This window comes from Cyanistes caeruleus, chromosome 1 (genome assembly GCF_971803275.1).
Source record: "Cyanistes caeruleus chromosome 1, bCyaCae1.hap1.1, whole genome shotgun sequence".
Classification (NCBI taxonomy): domain Eukaryota; kingdom Metazoa; phylum Chordata; class Aves; order Passeriformes; family Paridae; genus Cyanistes; species Cyanistes caeruleus.
The window spans coordinates 22,093,514-22,111,525 of record NC_141701.1 but is presented as its reverse complement, the minus strand read 5'-3'; the positions used below and the strand labels follow the sequence as shown (position 1 = coordinate 22,111,525).

At 34.5% G+C, this 18,012-nt stretch overlaps 1 protein-coding gene across 7 annotated transcripts in view; it reads left to right on the top strand.

Moving 5' to 3' along the window:
* The window catches only part of VPS13B (vacuolar protein sorting 13 homolog B), a 418,409-nt gene that overhangs the window by 190,167 nt on the left and 210,230 nt on the right, over positions 1 to 18,012 (top strand). For 4 of the 7 annotated variants that reach the window (XM_086881610.1, XM_086881633.1, XM_086881618.1 and 1 more), the window contains exons 21-22: positions 6,342 to 6,489; positions 16,352 to 16,479. In XM_086881610.1, coding sequence (XP_086737736.1) covers positions 6,342 to 6,489; positions 16,352 to 16,479 — 276 coding nt within the window. The remainder of the gene's footprint in view (positions 1 to 6,341; positions 6,490 to 16,351; positions 16,480 to 18,012) is intronic. The other 3 variants (XM_086881628.1, XM_086881661.1, XM_086881651.1) reach the window with 1 other exon arrangement.

Here is an 18,012-nt window from a genome sequence, read left to right as displayed (position 1 = left end):
GGCTGGCATTGTCTGGCTCCCCACAGGGATGGGACACCTTTACATAGGAACTTCCTCACTTTTGTTTGCTTTTTAACTATTTTTCTGGGATTTTAGGTTTAGTTTTATAACGCCAATTTGGTAGAACATGTATTTTATATCTGCTGAAATATTCACCATATCTGTTGCAATTGCTTTTAACTGAAAGTTAGAAATATGAAACACAATAAGCTGCATTTTTACAAAGCTCATAACATTTCAATGTCTTTTTGGCCTCACTGACATTTTATTTAGCTGGAACAGAATGATGGCTGACTGCCTTGCTAGGGTGTGGGGGTACATGCAGCCCAGTGAGGATCACCCCTCTTCATTTATTACTGCTGGACTGTTGCTAGAGAAAGCTCTCTTTGCATCTTGCTGCTCAGCAGCTAATAATTGTAGAACTGGCGTGATAAGCAAGGCCATTGTGTCGATATTAATTTTTAAGAATATTTTAGTCTGTATGGATTGTTTGTGTAAAATGAGCTGTAAATGTAGTGACAAGCAAACTGAGAGTAGTTTGTGGACCAGTTGTTCATCTGCCTAAACCTCTTGTGTTTCTTCAGTCTGAATGTCCTGTTGAGAAGGTAAATTCTTTATAAATACTATATGAAAGATTACTTTGGCCAGAATTTGGCCAAAAATTTGGAAATTAATAATTTGGAAATTAATAGAGCTATGAAGTGAGTGCTTGTATTCATGCTGTTCATAGCTTGTTAACAATTACTCCCAAATGAAAAGCAAAACAAAGCCAAGTTTAGAGGCCTTATTTCCAGTAATTTAATATTTTATTTTGACATTTTTTGGAAGATTTTTTGATGTGAGTCTTGTGGCAGCAAGGCCTTGTTTCTAGTAATTTTTAGGTGTTCTTTAATGTTTTATTATGACTATTTTTAGAGACTTTTCCCGCTGTGACTTGTTTTATTTTTGTAAACCAGTGCTTTTTTGCATATAATTGCTCTCTTTTAAAAGCCCATTTTAAAACCCATTTTTATTGCAAGATAAAAATTTGAAGAGTTTCTTTTCCTTGGTAAGAAGCCTTAGCTGTACTTTGATATGGGACAGTCAGTATATGTGATACTTTTTGCAATACATTTATAAATGAGTACATGTCATCTTTCTCAAACTCATGTTAATGTAAAGCCTTTGTAACTTGTCAATACTTTTCTTACATCATTGATTTCTGTGAGCTAAGATGAGGAATTTTAGGGGGAAAACTGAACTACCAAAAGTATGTACACATAGATACGTAACATTGATTTTTATTGCTCATATTTTTGTCCATTTTTTTGGTTGCTCCATACATGTTCATGTGTTACTACCTAATTTAAGGAACATTTCAGTAACAGAGTAGATCTAAACCCAAGAGGTCAGGGTGAACATTCTTAGTCATATATAGAAACAACCAAGAGAAAGATATTGCACTTCTTCCAGATTCATCATGCTTTAAAACACTGGAATGTAATACACCTGATTTCAGAATCCAGATTTCTCCTTTTCATGAACATCTGCACCATGGAAGACTGTGTATCCCAATTCAAACCCAAGAATTTTTCCTCAGCTGTGTAGGCAGATTAAAAAATCAGTCATTAACAACTTTTTTGTTTCTTCAACTCTGCTTTTTCTCTGCTCGTTTTCTCTTTACCATTATCTTAGGAATTTTACTGTTATAAAATCCTTTTACTGCTTTATGGAAAGGTCATCGTTAACGGAGGGTGATATCAATCTTGATGGTGTACTTCAGGTGGTACTTTGTTCAGAAGTCTGCATCAGAGATCTCCCTGGAATTTTTTACTAAGATGAAATAATTTTATTGTTATGACTTGATCAATAGACTCTTATAGAACAAGTAGATCCTTTAAATTGTTCTGTCTTAGAATGACTTTTGGAATATTGTACATACTTGATGCTTTAAGAGCCAAATAATGATAATTATTTGATTCTGATAATGTGTGGCAATGAATGAATGACAGCATGTAAAAGGAAGTTCCAGTACCCAAATTTAGGATTATTCCATGTTGCAGCAAAGTTGGATGTTGGAGGCAGTGCTGTGTTGCCTCATTTTTCTCTTTTACTGTGAAAAAATAGCTGGAAATGCTTTGATAAAGCAAGCATGTTTCTATAGTAAACACAGTTATCTTCTTGATGTGCAGACTTCTCAAATTATAATAGATATTGATTCCTGATATTGCTTGCAGGTCAGAAACACTGTATTTATCCTTATTGGGATCTGTCCTGTCTTACGCTATGGAAGGCACTTAAGTTTCTGAAGGATACAGAAATCAAGTTGCTTCTTGCTTAAGGAGGTAGAGCTACATAGAACTCAAACCTTCTATCTTCTGCTTTTAGAAGCCCCTTGAACCTGCTGATGGAGTGCTTTCATCAGTTGGTGAAAATGAGGGGTTTGTTGGCTGACACCAGTCCATCACATAGGTTTGGAAATATTTGGAATCAATCATCAGTCTTTGATGTCAGCAGAACACTTTTACAATACTTGAAGTGCCTACCTGAGGCAGTGATAGAATTTCATCTGAATTAACCTGCCAGGAAATAAGGTGGTTTTGTGCGCCAAAAGCAAGTCTTTTTACTTAGCAATTAATTTTAATTAAAGCAATTTTATTAATTTGTTTAATTTTAATTTGGAACTAAGCCTAATGCCTTGCTTTGTTTGAACTCTCTGAAACAATTTAGGTGTACTAGTAATCTTAGAAATGAAAACAATTAATATGACTGGATAGACAAGCAGCAATTGCATTTTAATGTCATTAGAACTTGTTGCAAGGTAGACAGGGTGGATCCTCCTTGCTGTCACAGTTCATTCTGGTACAGTTTGGACAGTCATGTAAGCTAATGTAAATATTCTTTTCTGAGCTAGTGATTGCTTGACAGTGATCTTAGATGTTCAATAAACACCATGTCTTGAGCAGAACTGCCATCTGTCTCCACTCCAAAGACTTCATTGATTTTTCTTCCTGCTTGCTGGTTGCAAGCTGCTGCACATGTAAACATCGGTCCATGCGCATGCAGCATCCTCCGTGTGGGATATCTGGGTGTAGTACCATGTCAAGGACAGCAACTCAGCTCTGGGCTCAAGCTTTTGAACTTGACATTTCCCAACACAGTGATAATATTTTGGTTCCTATCTTGGAATGTTCTTTTGCCTTTGGTTTGATATCAAACAAATGGAGGTATATATGTATATCCCTTGAATGAAAGTTATTAATCTGCTCAGTTCAAGTTTTCATAAAACTCTTTTCTCATGCTCCCAGATCTGCCTACAGTCCCTTCAGCCTCACATATATGTGGGAAACTAGAATTCAGAAATAAAATATTTAATTACAAAAAATCACAAGGAAAATAAAATATTAATTCACCTAAGGCAAATTAATCCTCTTTATAGATATTTTACCTTTAGTTAGTTGGCATGTCTCCACATAAATCAGGAAATACTTGGCCTGTTGTATTTTTGGGAAACTGTGTTTCAGCTATTATTCTTCTGAGCCTTTCTCTGGTTTTAGATCTTTATAATTTCCAAAGTTATGTTGACCCTATAGTATGAAGTAAAAAAATTAAAAATTGGTATCTGTTGATCTATTTGCATGTTTAAACAGTATATATGTGTGTGTGTGTTTTGTGTACACATACTTAACACAGTATGTAATGTGTCAGATTATTTGTGCCAATAAAAATTAAATTTAGAAAAAGGTTGCTTTTCTGTAGTTTTTCAGTCACTGCTTACAAACCTAATGGTAATAATTACATTTGAAAAGTGGCAACCGTTCTTATTTTGAATTCTGTGAATTGTTATTATTTTAGTATTCCGTATATAATTGCCACAAACTTTATTGCATTGATAAAACTGTCAGTATTCTAGAACAGAATCTGATTTGACTTTGTGTCAACAAAACAGTCTCATATAAATTTCATATAATAAACTGACTTTGCCATACTGCTGTAGTTCCAGAAATTTGTTACATGTTCTTGATCTTCTGTAACACTACCAATTAGTGACCCAATCTTAATCCCAAGTAGGTGTATTTAAGCTTTACTACATCATCCTTTATAGCTGGCTTTTTGGATTCTTGTGATGAAATGCTTATGATACCACTAGCCTGCAATGTTTCCTTTCCCATCAGATTCATCTTCTCCTACAGCTGTGGGGCTCTTGTCATCTGCTATTTCCCAAGCCACAGTTCCCTCATCAGTTTGTGGCTAAACCCCAAATCTTGATGATCCTTTTCCATCTAGTTCAACACTGATCTTTCATCTTCTGGATTCTTTTAACCGGAAATCTTTTGCCAAAAACCTGACAAGATTGTACTGGGCGTCATCAGCAGCAACATCAGGCTTGATTTCAGTGAGCAAAGATAAAACAGCTGCTTCATTGTCCAGATCTACACTCAATATTTGGTCATAATTTTTTCCAGCTTTATCTGGCTCTGATAGCCTTGATGTTTTTCACTCTTTGTCTAGTAGTGTAACTTACTACATTTTGCTGATCCATTTCTTAAGTGGTTCAGAAATTGATACAGCTTCTTCATGCAGTATTTCCATCCTATTGTCTTTTGGACTGTCCTGTATTGTCAGCATTAATTCTTCAGAAATTCTTGCTTCACTTTGGCAATTCAGTGTTCTTGCAGGTTACATCCAGAATTGCCAAATCATGATTCAACAGTTGCTGTCATGAAAAAGCTGCAGAGGGCTATACCTTATGAAAGTTGTGTCAGATAAATTGTAAGATTTTGAAAATAAGTGATGTAAAATGTCTGAAGGAAGTTTACAAAATTTCAGATCCTCTCCCTGTATGCAAGTAGGAAGTATTTCTGTGGTGTCAAGGTTACAAGGTCTTTTCAAAGCTGATGGGGATTTTTGTTGTTATAACTGGAGGGTATGCCAAGGTAGCATGTTACTGTATTCTAGAAAAACTTTTTAGTGCTTCTGGAGTCAAAGCTAATGACTGTACATTAAGAGGGAGGAGGACAAATGAGAGTTCTGTTTGTCATTGAAATTAGTATTTTTCTATTAACTTTGCATACCACTGTATATATAAATTGCTTTCAATGGAGTAGGATTAAATAGTTGATTGTCTTATTTTAATTTACTTTTATAGTGGAAAATGGTGAAGGCGTTTGGAAGCCATTCTCCTTCAATTAAATGATTCTTCTGTTTGTTTTGGGGTTTTGTATGTGTGCACATATTGCACACTGCTTGATTCAGTGATCTGTTTTCTATTGGAGAAAATTTACAAGCACATTGCCCGCCTCACACGAATTTGTTTCCCACAGAGATTCCTAATGCAATGTGTGAGGTTTCTCATTACGCACTTATATGGATTACATTTTCACTCCAACACGAACAAAATTAAATTACACAAAAATTAAAATGCGTGTAATCCTAATGTCTGATCTTCAGAAAAAAACTTTGTCATCTTTAAATGATAACCGTCTGCAAAATCAGTGGTAGAGATATTCTGCTTTTGTCAACTGGGATGCATCTGCAATTTACATAGCAGCTGATGTTACAGCAAAATGTTAACTTAAAATGTTAATAGCCAACTGTATAACAACAATGAGGATCAAATTGTTTTTAATAATTTTGTCTTTTCTTGCTTGCATTAATAAAAAAAGTAACAACAAAGCAGATAGACTATTCATTTGTTCCAGAATCCATGTGGATTAATACACATCACTCTTTTCTAATCTGAAAATAAGGATGCAGTCCTTCAAACTTTGTTTTAATGCCTACAGTTTTGTATTTTTGTATATGTCAGCAGTTTCACATTTTGAGCTGCATCTCATTTGCTGATATGCTTGAAAGTCACAACAGTTCAAAATGAATAACAGTTACTTAAATCTTATATTTTAAAATTTGGAAGAAGCACGATTGTGTAGAAATACTAATACATCCTTTATTTTAATTACGGTTAATAAGTGCTGTTGGGTCTTCATATCTGGTTAAAATTTTCCAGTTTCCATTAAACACTTAGATAATTATTTTACTTTGGTCATCAGCCAGGTTTATGCCTATGGTTTTTGGTTGGCTAACAACCATGGTACTCTAAGTTAGTTTTATTTCGTTTTTTTGTTTTCATAGAGCTTTTCCTCAGACTAACAGGACTGAAATAAAGAATTACAAGTGCAAATCTGAATGTAGCATCTCATTTCAATTTGTTTTCAAAATATTTGTGCTCCAACCAGTGTTTCAGGTTGTCTTCTATACAATTCCAAATACGTAGTTTAAAACACATTTCTCAAGACAATGCCATAATTCTATGTTAATATGTTTTGAGTTTTAGTGGTTCACAAGGTACTTCTTTTTTCTAGCAGTCTGTAGGAGCTGTTCCGCTTGGTGTGTCAGTAACTCGAAAGAAAGAGGATGAAGCATCAGTTGGAAGTGCACCTTTGGCAAGGCAGCAGTCAAATCAAGCCTCTGAGTATGCCAGCAGTCCTGTCAAAACAAAAACAATAACAGGTACATCACTGAATTGAAACTATCCATTCTGTATTTGCAACCTCCCTCACTAATATGTCCCCACAACAGAATGGCATCAGCTGTGTGCAAGTACTATGGAACAACTTTCAGCTTTAGAGAAATTAAAACTTTTAATTAAAAATAATCAAATGTATAATTTTCAAATATATGTTTATTTTTATTCTTATTTTTGTTCAGTGCTGTCTTTGCAGCCCTGATAGTCTAATGTGACATATTTTGTAAAATGAGATAAAGGAGATCTGCTTTCAATAGAATATCTGCTATGCACCTTGATATTTAGTCCATAATTTTGTCAGACTTCACACTGTGATTAATCCCTAATTTCTAGTCAATCTGTTTACATTGCTTAAAGTCTGGCATCTATGAAAGTCAAGATTTGTGCATAAACAGTTAAAATTTACTGTTTTCAAAACCACTCACCCATAGAAAGGCACTTCTGCTTATGGAGTTCAAGAAATTATTTATTTTAGGAGTATTTTCTGGCCACTTAAGAGTCTAAAGTGAAACATCATTACCGCTAATCAAGATAACATGGTTTTCTTGGAATTTCCATTGTATTTATTCATATGGCACTCTCTGCAAGTAGTAAAGTAGGTGGTCATCCAAAAAAAATTACTATCCAGCTGAGACTTTTAGTGATCCTTCTGAAATACAGTGAGCAAATTCTCTTTTCCTTTGCATTGATGTTTATTTCCAGATTAACATGAAGCAAGATGTTGTCTGCTGAAACTAAGATTACAGTCTTGTTCATTAATGGCAGTTAAATGCTGTTTTCTGATTAATAGGGGCTAAAAAACAGAAAATCTGTTTGCTGAATATTAGTGGGTTGTTTCACTGGTAGTAAGACAGCAGATTAATTTTGAGAACTTACATTTCATTCATGAATATCCTTAATTTTTACCATTTATCCATTTATTTTTACAATTCATTTATGCATTTCCTTTATTTTTACCTGTGATGAAATGATGGTACCAAGCATATACTTCTTTTAACTGTATTTGTCATTTGTTCCACTTTTATCGACATCATAAATGGTATTATTTGTTTCTTCTTGATGTTAATTCTGCCTGCAAAGCACAAAGGTGTTTCACTAGAAAAACTTTGGTTATTTTGAATATTTGACATTCAAATCCAGCTATTTGCATGAATAAATTCAAGATTAGTTTTTCTTAATTTATTTAACCAGTTTATAAAAAAGTAGGCAAGTAGTTTGAAAAAATAGCTTTGTACTTGGATGTTGAAAACTGGTGTCCCAGTCTGATACCTGCTTAGCATAGTAGCCCTTTTAGTTCTTCAGTATTTGTTATTCTTCACTTTGAGTATTATCTTTTCTGATCACATCAGAATATTCTACTAAAAGAAAACATTATTGTTCAAAATCTAGAAACGCTATGGATGACAGTTTTACTTTTTGGGGGGGTTTTGTGTGTGTTAGAAATAATAAAATTAAATTATAAAGTATAAAAAATGTCATAGAAGCAAAAGTGGGGTTTCTGTGCATCTCAGCTTCCTCCTTTTTAGTTTGAAGTCAAGATCTGTTTTCAGTTACACATTGCTGCAAAAATGAAAAGTTTATTTGTAGATTTCATTTGTTATCTGCCACTTACTTTATTCCTTCAGTTTATCCAATAAGTTTAGCCTAGATGCTGAGGATTTTTTGAAATTAAGTAGATATTTGGCTTCTCTATAAACAGTTTTGCAGTATAGAGTTTGATACTGTGAAATGAGAAATGATGGTGTTAATTCTCTCAAGAGATAACATTGACTAAGATTTTTTTTTTTTAATTGGAAGCAGTCTAAGAAGAGACTATTGAATTTGGCTTCATTAATTTTCAAGTGTTAAAACTGTAGAAAAATACTTTTTTTTTTTTTCAAGTGAAGCTACATACACATATCAGAGGGTCTACTCGGTTAATTTTTGAGAGGCAGTGTGCGTGACACTAAGTACTACTGGGCTGAAGAACAGCCTGCTGTTATGGTTTAACCCCAGCCAGCAAAGCAGCCACTCACTTACTTCCCCAGTAAAAAGATAATGCAGAGACTTGGAAAGGTGAAAGCTGGAAAACTCATGGACTGAGATAAAGACAGTTTAATAGAGAAAGCAAAAGTCCTGCACACAGGCAAAGCAAAACAAGGAATTCATTCAGTTTCCCATGGGCAGGGAGGTGTTCGGCCATCTCCAGGAAAGCAGAGCCCCATCAGGTGTAACATTATTTGGGAAGATGAACCCCATCACTCCTAACATCCCTCTCTTCCTGCTTCTCCCAGCTTTACTTACTGAGCATGATGCTACATGGTCTGGAATATCCCTTTGGTCAGTTTAGGTCACCTGTCCTGGCTGTGTCTCTCTTGCATCCCCAACTTCATCAGGGTGGCAGTGCTTGAAGCAGAAAAGGCCTTGGCTTTGTGTAAGCCTTGCTCAGCAATAGCAAAAACATCTCTGTGTCATCGACCCTGTCTGTATTCAGGACCTGAGTTCTCCATTTTATAGTGTGGTGGACAGATTGGAAGAGCATTTGCAAAAGAGAATTAAACAGTGGTGGGTTTGAAGCAACATTTTTCATAGACCAGGTCTGCACTTCACACAGCAAACTGGTCTTTTAATTCTACTACAAATTCAGAATTCATTTCAAGTTCAAAGCTGAGAATAGAATCCAGCCTTGTTTCATTCTGCAGGAAGTGTAGGTGTGTTGTGTACAAGGATGTGGATATGGAGAGAAATAAAGGATATAAAAGCATGGATTTTGGAAAAATCCTTGGTGTTTTGAAACAATGATATTTTGTACTTTGGAATTATGTTCTTAAAGAGAAATAATTAAAGACTTTGAAAGCTTTATAAATGCTGTTATACTTAGTTTGCTATTTGTATTTCAAGTAAATGTAGGATGGTGTCATAACAAGAAAACTGAGAACATTTGTCTTAGACTTTCATTTTTTCTGTTCTGTATAAATCACCAGAATTCTAATAATGACATTGTTCACTTTGCAAATTTCTTGCTGGTTTACCCTGCTTACTTACTTCCCCAAAACTTGTAGAAACATAGGATCTTTGAAATATTTACCCTTTTGAATTTAACCAGTACCTAAGGAGTTACGAGACAAGCAAATGAGTTGCATGCATATGCAAGGAATATAGGATTGCATAAGCCTTTCCATAGGAAACCAGGCAAAGAAAGATCCTCATCTTTCCTTTCAATCATTTCTTAACATTTGATAGTGTAGATATAATAGAACTTGAATTTCTTGTTAGGTATTTACTGTTACTGGAATTCCTTGGGGTTTATAGGAAGTGTTAGTAATTCAATTTTGAAAGCTTTACTGAAGGAATTCTTAAAATTCCTTCTAAGTATACATGAGGTATTTCTGAACCACTATTAAATACCTTCTACATAAAACTGAACAAAGGACAAGGCTTTAAATTTGGACACATCCCTATCTTATTTGGACCAGTTGATGCCAGATAAACAGATATCTTTATTTGAAGTTTTAAGTTAATAAAGTTTCTACTGAAAAGTTCCAGTGTAGCAGAATACGTCCTGTACTTAGCAGAACTGAATACAGTCACTGATTTTTGTTATTCTTAAAGTCCAACTAGAATGCATAGTTAGATTCCTGCTAAAATGAGCTGTTGGAATGCAAAAACCTGGCAAATGTGAGAGAAGTCTGGCTGGTGAGAAATCAGTGGATTATCTGAAGTATTTGAATTAGTAGGTCACTATTTCTGCTCAGTGAACTGAATGATTATCGTTTATTCATGCCTAGTATGAAATATATGACTGATGATTAATTTGAGAAGATGAATGAAATTAAATAGATGCTAAATAGTTTAAGTAAAATACTTGAAGGAATAAAAAAAAAAAAAAAAGGAATTTAAATCTGGTGCACATTTACCTAGGGTTCCTGAAAATACTAAGATTTTTATAAATGGGCTTTAGTTCTTGGATTATTTAAAAGGAGAGCGTCCAGGCACAGGTGATTTATAGAAAGTTTTAAATGTCTGGACAGTTACATATCTATATAAAAAAATAATTTTTATGGGTTTTGTCAGCCAGTAAAAATGTTGAACATTTTTGTTATGGTGGCATGATTTCTTCAGTTCACTCTGTGGATTTCAGAAACATGAGTAACTCAAAGCCAATATAGTATATCAAACATTCTTTCTGTATGAAGAAATTCCATGTTGAGAGAGAACAAATGGTTGTTTATTTTCAGATTATATTTATAAGACTAAGGAACTTTCTGTGTATTTTTAAAAAGGCAGAGTACTAGGCAGAATTCCACATTTATCAGAACTTAATGCAGATCCAAAAAGCTAAAATTCTTACTTCATGGTATAAATTGTATTTGGAATGGTAAGTGATACTAAGATAAATTCAGGCGTGGATTTTTAGATATGAACACACAAATATCACATTTTTGTAATTACTAATCTAGTAGCTCAGTTTGGCCTCTGAATGGCTGGTTTTGATTTGTACAAAAGCATCAGTCCTCTTTTATTTATGTTCCCAGAACTAAATAGGTATTTTTTGCCAGAAGTAGTGCAGCAATCATTAGGAATTTGGTGGGAGAAAATGCTGACCATAGACATTCCCTAGCCAACATACACTTTCACACAGAAAGATCCTTTCTTGTTGCACAACATTAATATCACATTTGTCTTTGTTTATTGACACATGTTAAAAGCCTCTGTGTTTTAACTCTTATTCTGCTGTTAACTCATTGGGTGAGCACACAAATGTAGTCACTGCACCTTTCTGCTGCCATTTCACTGCATGTAAGGGACTTGCTCTCATGAGTTGTCAGGGAGTGTGTCACTCAAGTTATTATCTTGATAAAATAATGTATTGTCTGCACTGTTAATAAAGTAGAATGCAAAAATGCTCCAAGGCCAGTAAAGAAATTATTTATGCAAAGACTATTCAGTATGCTGGCAAATATGTCACATATTTTCATAATCTTAAAAGGACTTCCTGGTCATTTAAGTACTGCTTTTATTCTCAGTCATTCTGATGGAGAGTGTAAACTTCAAGAAGTAATTAGCATAGTCTCTTTTTAGAAAATGAATAATTCAAGTATCATTCATCCAGGAATGGGACTGTGGGGAATAATTTTTCTTATGACACCTCAAAAATAAAATGTGAATATTAGTGAAAGACTTCTGAAGGGTGCTGATAGTTCAGAAAATATTGATAAATGCAGGTTTGAGCTTCTCAAAACAGAGAAGCTTTAATTAACTTTGAAATTGAATGGTGGGAAAAGTAGTGCATTAGGATTGGAAGTATTTTAAAAATAATTCCTTTGTACTTTTGCAATTTCTTGTATTTGAAAAATACTTTAATATTCAATCACTGAACATAATTGTTTAATGGATGTGTATTACATTGGGAAAAGAATTTCTTTGTCTGTCATACATATTTACACAAAAATGTGGGTGATTTGTAATGCCTTCAAATATCTTTATAATTACATACGCTTAGTTCTGTTTTGTTGCAAGTATAAAAATACGGAGACTTGTGAGGAAAATTGGAAGACAAACCTGTGGACAAACAAGCTTTTATGCAATAAGTTTCATTGATTTTTTTGCTTCTATATAGTATTTTACACAAAACCAAAAACATTTACAGAAAATTGCAGGTTTTTAGAAAGGTGATGACTGTTTCGGGTTTAATTAGGGGGTAGTTTTGGGAATTTTTACATACAAAGAAAGCAATTCATATTCTGTTAAATATATATATAAGTAGGCCATTTTGATTTTTTAGAGGTTGTTTAAAGTTTGAATTTTCTTCTCCATGGAATTTTGATCTCATTTCTAATCCTTTTGACCCCTTGATTAGTTCCTCAAATGTTGGGAATTTCTTGCAAACACCTTAGTGTTTTTGGGTTTATTTTTTCACGGAAAGACATACCTAAACGTTAAGGAAATCCCAGTGAGTACTTTGATTCCATCCAGACCGGTTCCAATTTTAGGAGAGGAAAAATCTTCCTAGAAAAAGAGCGATGTAGTAGGACAACACTTTCCTTTAATTTCTTTTTTTCTTCAATGTGTTTTGCTGTCATGGCCCCTTGGTAACTGTAGGCAGTCTGTAAAAGCATTTTCCTCAGTGTGGCTCCCTTCCGGTGTGTGAGAAGCTGTATGACAGATGATGTGATGTTGGAAGGAAAGCTTACCCAGCCTGTTGAGGTCATGGGACAGAAACATTCTGAGTAGGGTCATGAGATGTGATGGAGGAGAGAGTCCTGCTGCCTGCCTGGCTGGCTGTGGACCTGTCCTGAAGGAGGAGTGTGCTGGGCTTTTGGGCATCATTGAAAGTGTGGATTTGGAGGCAGCAGGATAACCTTTTCCAGACAGAAAGCAGCTGCTGCCTTCTTAATGCATGAGGGATTTGAGGCACACAGTGGAACAGGAAAAATGAGTCTCTCTTGTTCCAGAGAGGTTGAGACCTGTGTGCCACACAGAAATCAGGAATGAGGTACCTCCCTTCAGTTTAATTGCTACCTCTAAGGCGAGAGGAAAGCATGTGGCCATCAGTGCCTGCAGATTATCAGTATTCTTCAACTCAGTAGTGGAAGTCTCTGATGTGTGGGTTTTTCTGCACTTACTTAAATGAGAAAACATTCATTTGCCCAAATCACACCTCAGAAGTTTCCTTTGCCCTTTTCTAATTTCTTAAGTCACTGAATATTAATAACACAGAATAGTGTCATTTTCACAAAACTTCTTTTTATTTTCAAAATCTATTTTCTGTGTCAAAGTCCTACAAAAAAGTCATTCCCAGTAGGCTAAAAATCACAAAGGAGATATTTTTCTATATAAGAAATACACTTTTAAATGGAATTTATACCTGTAGGTCTTGTTTGGTGGCATCTTCTACAAAGTGAGTAATTTAATGATTAATTTTGCAGAACTTGGAACTTCCTCCGTACTTTAATGAGAAATTGGGAAAGGAGTTATTCGATGAGTCCTTTTTTACATTTTTTTTTAAGTCTGTTCATTACCAATGTGTTCTGAAATTGGCAAGTCTGGCAGCTTATATGTGATTGATGTGGTGCATATGTTTGCAAAAGCACCAATTAAACAATAAGGAACAACAGATAAGAGTAGGAGCATTTTATCTTTCTGTAGACTTTTTTTCTTAAAATTCAACTGGTATAATCTGAAGCAGTCCCCACTCTGGTGGGCTTTTTTTTTCCCCTCATCAGTTTGGAAGTATTTCATGCAAACCATATTTTCTATCTAGCTATTGCTGACTGGCACCTGGGTTGAACACAAGACTGATGACATTGCCAGGAAATGTTTTGAGGTTTTCAGTTCAGTAGTAGCTAAGTAGCATAATTATTTTAGGGAATTACCTTCTTTCTGAGTCAGATGAGGCTGATCCAGTCTGCATGTTTACTGTAGAGGACTAGCCAAACACACATGGTAGCCACACCTGACAGTGTCTTAGCAGTGTCTTGTCATCTCCTGGTCTCCTTGCCTGATAGGAAATTAAGACACTTCTTTCCCAGCATCCTTTCAGGCAAAATTCTGGGATTTACAGTACAGGGGGAAAAAAACCCAAAGTACTACTTTCTTATTTTCAGAAGTTACTTTACTTGTTTCTTCTTTCTACTCTGATAGACTTTTTATTCATTTTCTGTTTTCCATGGTTTATGGTTGGATGGTTCCTTTTCTGTCTTTTGGGTTTTGAGACTTCTTTTTTTTGATCTCTTGGTTGAACTTGAAGGGTTATAGCAAACCTGCTTTTTATTGTGGGTATTCCTGGAATTTTACAAATTTTAATTACATGTAAATGAAGAAAAAGAGGAGGTACTTCAGTCAGCTAATTTTATTTTTAATTCACAGATTGTTGTTTTTGGCTATTCCGCTAATTGAGAGAGAATTAGCACTGTTTGCTTTCCTACAAATAAAATATGGGAGATTGGAACAAAACCTAGCTTTAAATCCCACTCACAAGGGACACACTTGTCAAGTGATATGGGATGTTGATGGTCCCTGCTGAATGCATTGTAGAATATGTAGGTTTTACATTGTATTTATCTACTCATCCTGAACTGAAGCATCCTACCTGTGGAATTCCCGGAGTCTCACTGTGACTTTGTATGCCATTCTCACCTTTACCCACACTTGTGTTCTAGAGTTCTATGCTTCACTGACTCTTATTTTAGTATTTCTTGGTACTCAAGCTGTTCCTGATTCTTACCTCATAGTGTATGTGTACTGTAGGGTCTGACTACACAGAAGACTGCACAGAAGATGGTCTGAATTGAGGTGGGGTAATAAATTAAAGGAGAACAGCTATTTCTTGATTAATCTCTTTGTTTTAAATTAATCCATTCATAACCTGGATGGAAGACATACTTCATGGCATAAAGCTGTCCATGTGAGATGTTAAAGAACAGCTATTGCACACTGCTTCTCCAGATGGACAATTTACACGTTTGTCTCTCCAGAACAGCTGACAACAAAAAATCCTGAAATGTCACACTTTGCACACTCTCATGATCCAGTTTTCATTTCATATCCTTCTAACATATCCATAATTAGAGCCAGGAATCTCTGAGAGGACTAATTACACTGCAGCCATAAAAATCCTCTTTTACTCTTTGACCACCTCTCTTTCTAAATCTTTAGATTCTCCATCAGTTTAATGAAGCGAACATTTTGTTTTAAGATGATTAGAAATACTATTTGTTGAGGGATTTCTCCTGATAACATTATTGATCATTGATGGGGAAAATGCCTCAAATTAATTCATCCAGTGACATTAACATTGCATTCTCTCAGCGGAAGTTCACCACTTAGATGTTTCACTTTTAAATATGCATGTTTCATTGCATACTGAAGAACCAGTGATGCATATCAAGGACCATGTATTTTTGCTTTCCTTAGTTCAGTTGATAGCATAATTTTGTCTTAAGAAGTCTTCTGTAATTTTTATGCCACAGATTTCTCCTAGCTGTAAAATTGGTAGATATATTTTTGTCACACACTGATTTCAAGTTAGTTTAAATTTAAGTCATGAAGTCTTCATAATTTATTCCTGCAGTTTTGTCAGCTCAACAACATATAGGCCAAACCTAGGAATGTAAATTAGCTGACAATAGTGCTGTGGGTATCCCAAAACACAAGGAGAAGGATATTCTGTAAAACATGTCAGAGGGAACTCTGCACCACTCACAGTCCTCATTTGAAGTTCTAGTGTGCTTATATTTAATTTAACGTTTCTAAAACCTTTTCTTGTTCATGTAATTAAATAACTAGCAGTTTAAGGAAATGTCTCTTTTTATTAGAAAACATTGAATTTTGCTGAAACATTTCATACTTTATTACCTTAAAATTTGACAAAGTAAGAAAACAGTTGAATTTTTAAGCCTTTTTTTGGAAGCATACACAAATTTTTTAAGGGAATTTTTCAAAGAAAACAAATTAAAGGCTGTTATTTAATGTGGTCTGTCATTTCTTACAATTTTAGAAAGGTGAAACCTTTAGATGACACTGGCAGCAATGTATATGAAAACCTCTTGGATTTCAATTGCATCATCAAATAGGTTATCACTTTAAAAACTGTCTTAATTTGTTAAAGTCAAACATTCTTCATAATATTTTCCTAGCAGTTCATGTTGAAAAAGTTGGAAAATTTAATTTTATTGTGTTGTATTTCTCACAAAGCTTAACTGGTGTAGTTGTATTGAGAAGTTTAATACAGACACATTGTTATTATGTGCATAGTGAGATATACACAGTGAGAGACTCTTTTAGAATGTAATTGTTTTTCTTTGCTATCAGTAAGTATATTATTTACTTAGATACTCTTTTCTTGACATTTTTTGTTTGCATTAGAATCTCGTCCTTTGTCACTCCCTGTGAAAACTGTGCTGAACTCATCTGAAAGCTGCAGAAGTCCTGAGGAAAGAATGAAAGAATTTATTGGAATAGTGTGGAATGCAGTTAAGTGCCTTACACTTCAGGTAAGATGAAAAGGAAGTGAAAAAACCCCTATGTGTTTCCAAACTTTATGATACTTTTTATGCATCCTAGTGCTTTTTATTAGAGGGGTTCTAAAGGAGCTCCCAAGTTTTATTGCTTTATTTCAGTAGTTTCTGAGAGAATAAAAAATAAAATAAGATTTTGGGTAAATTAAGTAGAGAATACTTTGGTTTTAAAATGTTAGGTTTTGAAACACTGTTTTGTATTTAAAGGGAAAGATCCTTCAAAAATCATATTAATAAAAATAGCTTGTCACACTTTTCTGTATTATAAACACTGCAGTTAGATTTGAAGAATGTTTCTTTTCTAAAACTATTTGAGGAAATTGTGTATGATACTTTCTTGAAGTGTATGATACAATTGCTGTTGTTACACAGTGAAGGCTCAGCAGCTTGCTCACCTACTTTTTCATAAAGGACAACCAGATGGCTGCTGGGATTAAAGCATGCTCTAGATTGTAGCTGCTGATCAGTAAAGGCAGAGTTCTGTGTAACAGTATATATGCCATGTTAGGAGTCCAATTTAGAATTATTACAACCTGTACCTTTTAAAGGCATTCATTTGATCAGTATTTTATGGTACAGCAGGATATTGTATCAATTTTTCTTTTTTAATTAAAAATAATCATCAAAAACTGCCCAAAAAAGTCTTAATTAGAACTTTTGGCAAGTTTTTTTGTCATTACTACATAAAGTTGTTACTGAATGCTAATTCTTCCTGTCAAGAAATAGATTTACTTATATACAGGCTTATCCCAAAATCTGTGTCTTGTCTTTCATGTGTGACTCCTCTTTCATGTGAAAATTACTTAAAATTCACACTTTTATAAAGTTTAGAAGTTCAGGTTTTGCCTGAGCAAGAACTTGCGAATTGTCACCTGATTGCAGAACATAGTGAAGTTGAGGAGATGCTTTCCATTAAATCTATTTAGTTTTCAGCCTTCTCTTTCATCATTGTTTCACGAGTATTTTGCTTGTTTTCCTTTCTTTCTTAATGTTCTCTCCACTGCAGATTAAAATGTCTAGATAAGATAGAGAATTTGTAATCTATTTGAAGGAAGCAGTGTATTTTTGTTATGTGTCTGGGTGGTACTTAGCACAGTGAGACTCCCTATATAAATGCAGCTTACAGTTTGAGTAATAATAAAAGTGATAATATAATAATGACAACGAAGAAGAGCTGGGTCCTTTATAAAGGGGGAAACTGAATCAGGACCATAATACTCTGCTCATACATTTTTCATGGTATGCTTTTTTGTGAGCAACCAGTGAATTGAGTTTCTTTTGAGGAATGAGTAAGATACCAACCATGAAGTTTGTGTGTTACTAGATAAGAAAAAAAGATCGTGTTTCTTGCTGTGGAGATGAAAACTGATGGCAGTGATAGGCGGGGGTTGACTCAAAGTGTAATTCCTAAGTACCTTGCTGCTCTCAACATACAGAATAGGGATCATACTGGCAGAGGATTTTTTGTATTGGGTACTTCTGCTGGTGATTGAGGTTCTAGATTTATTT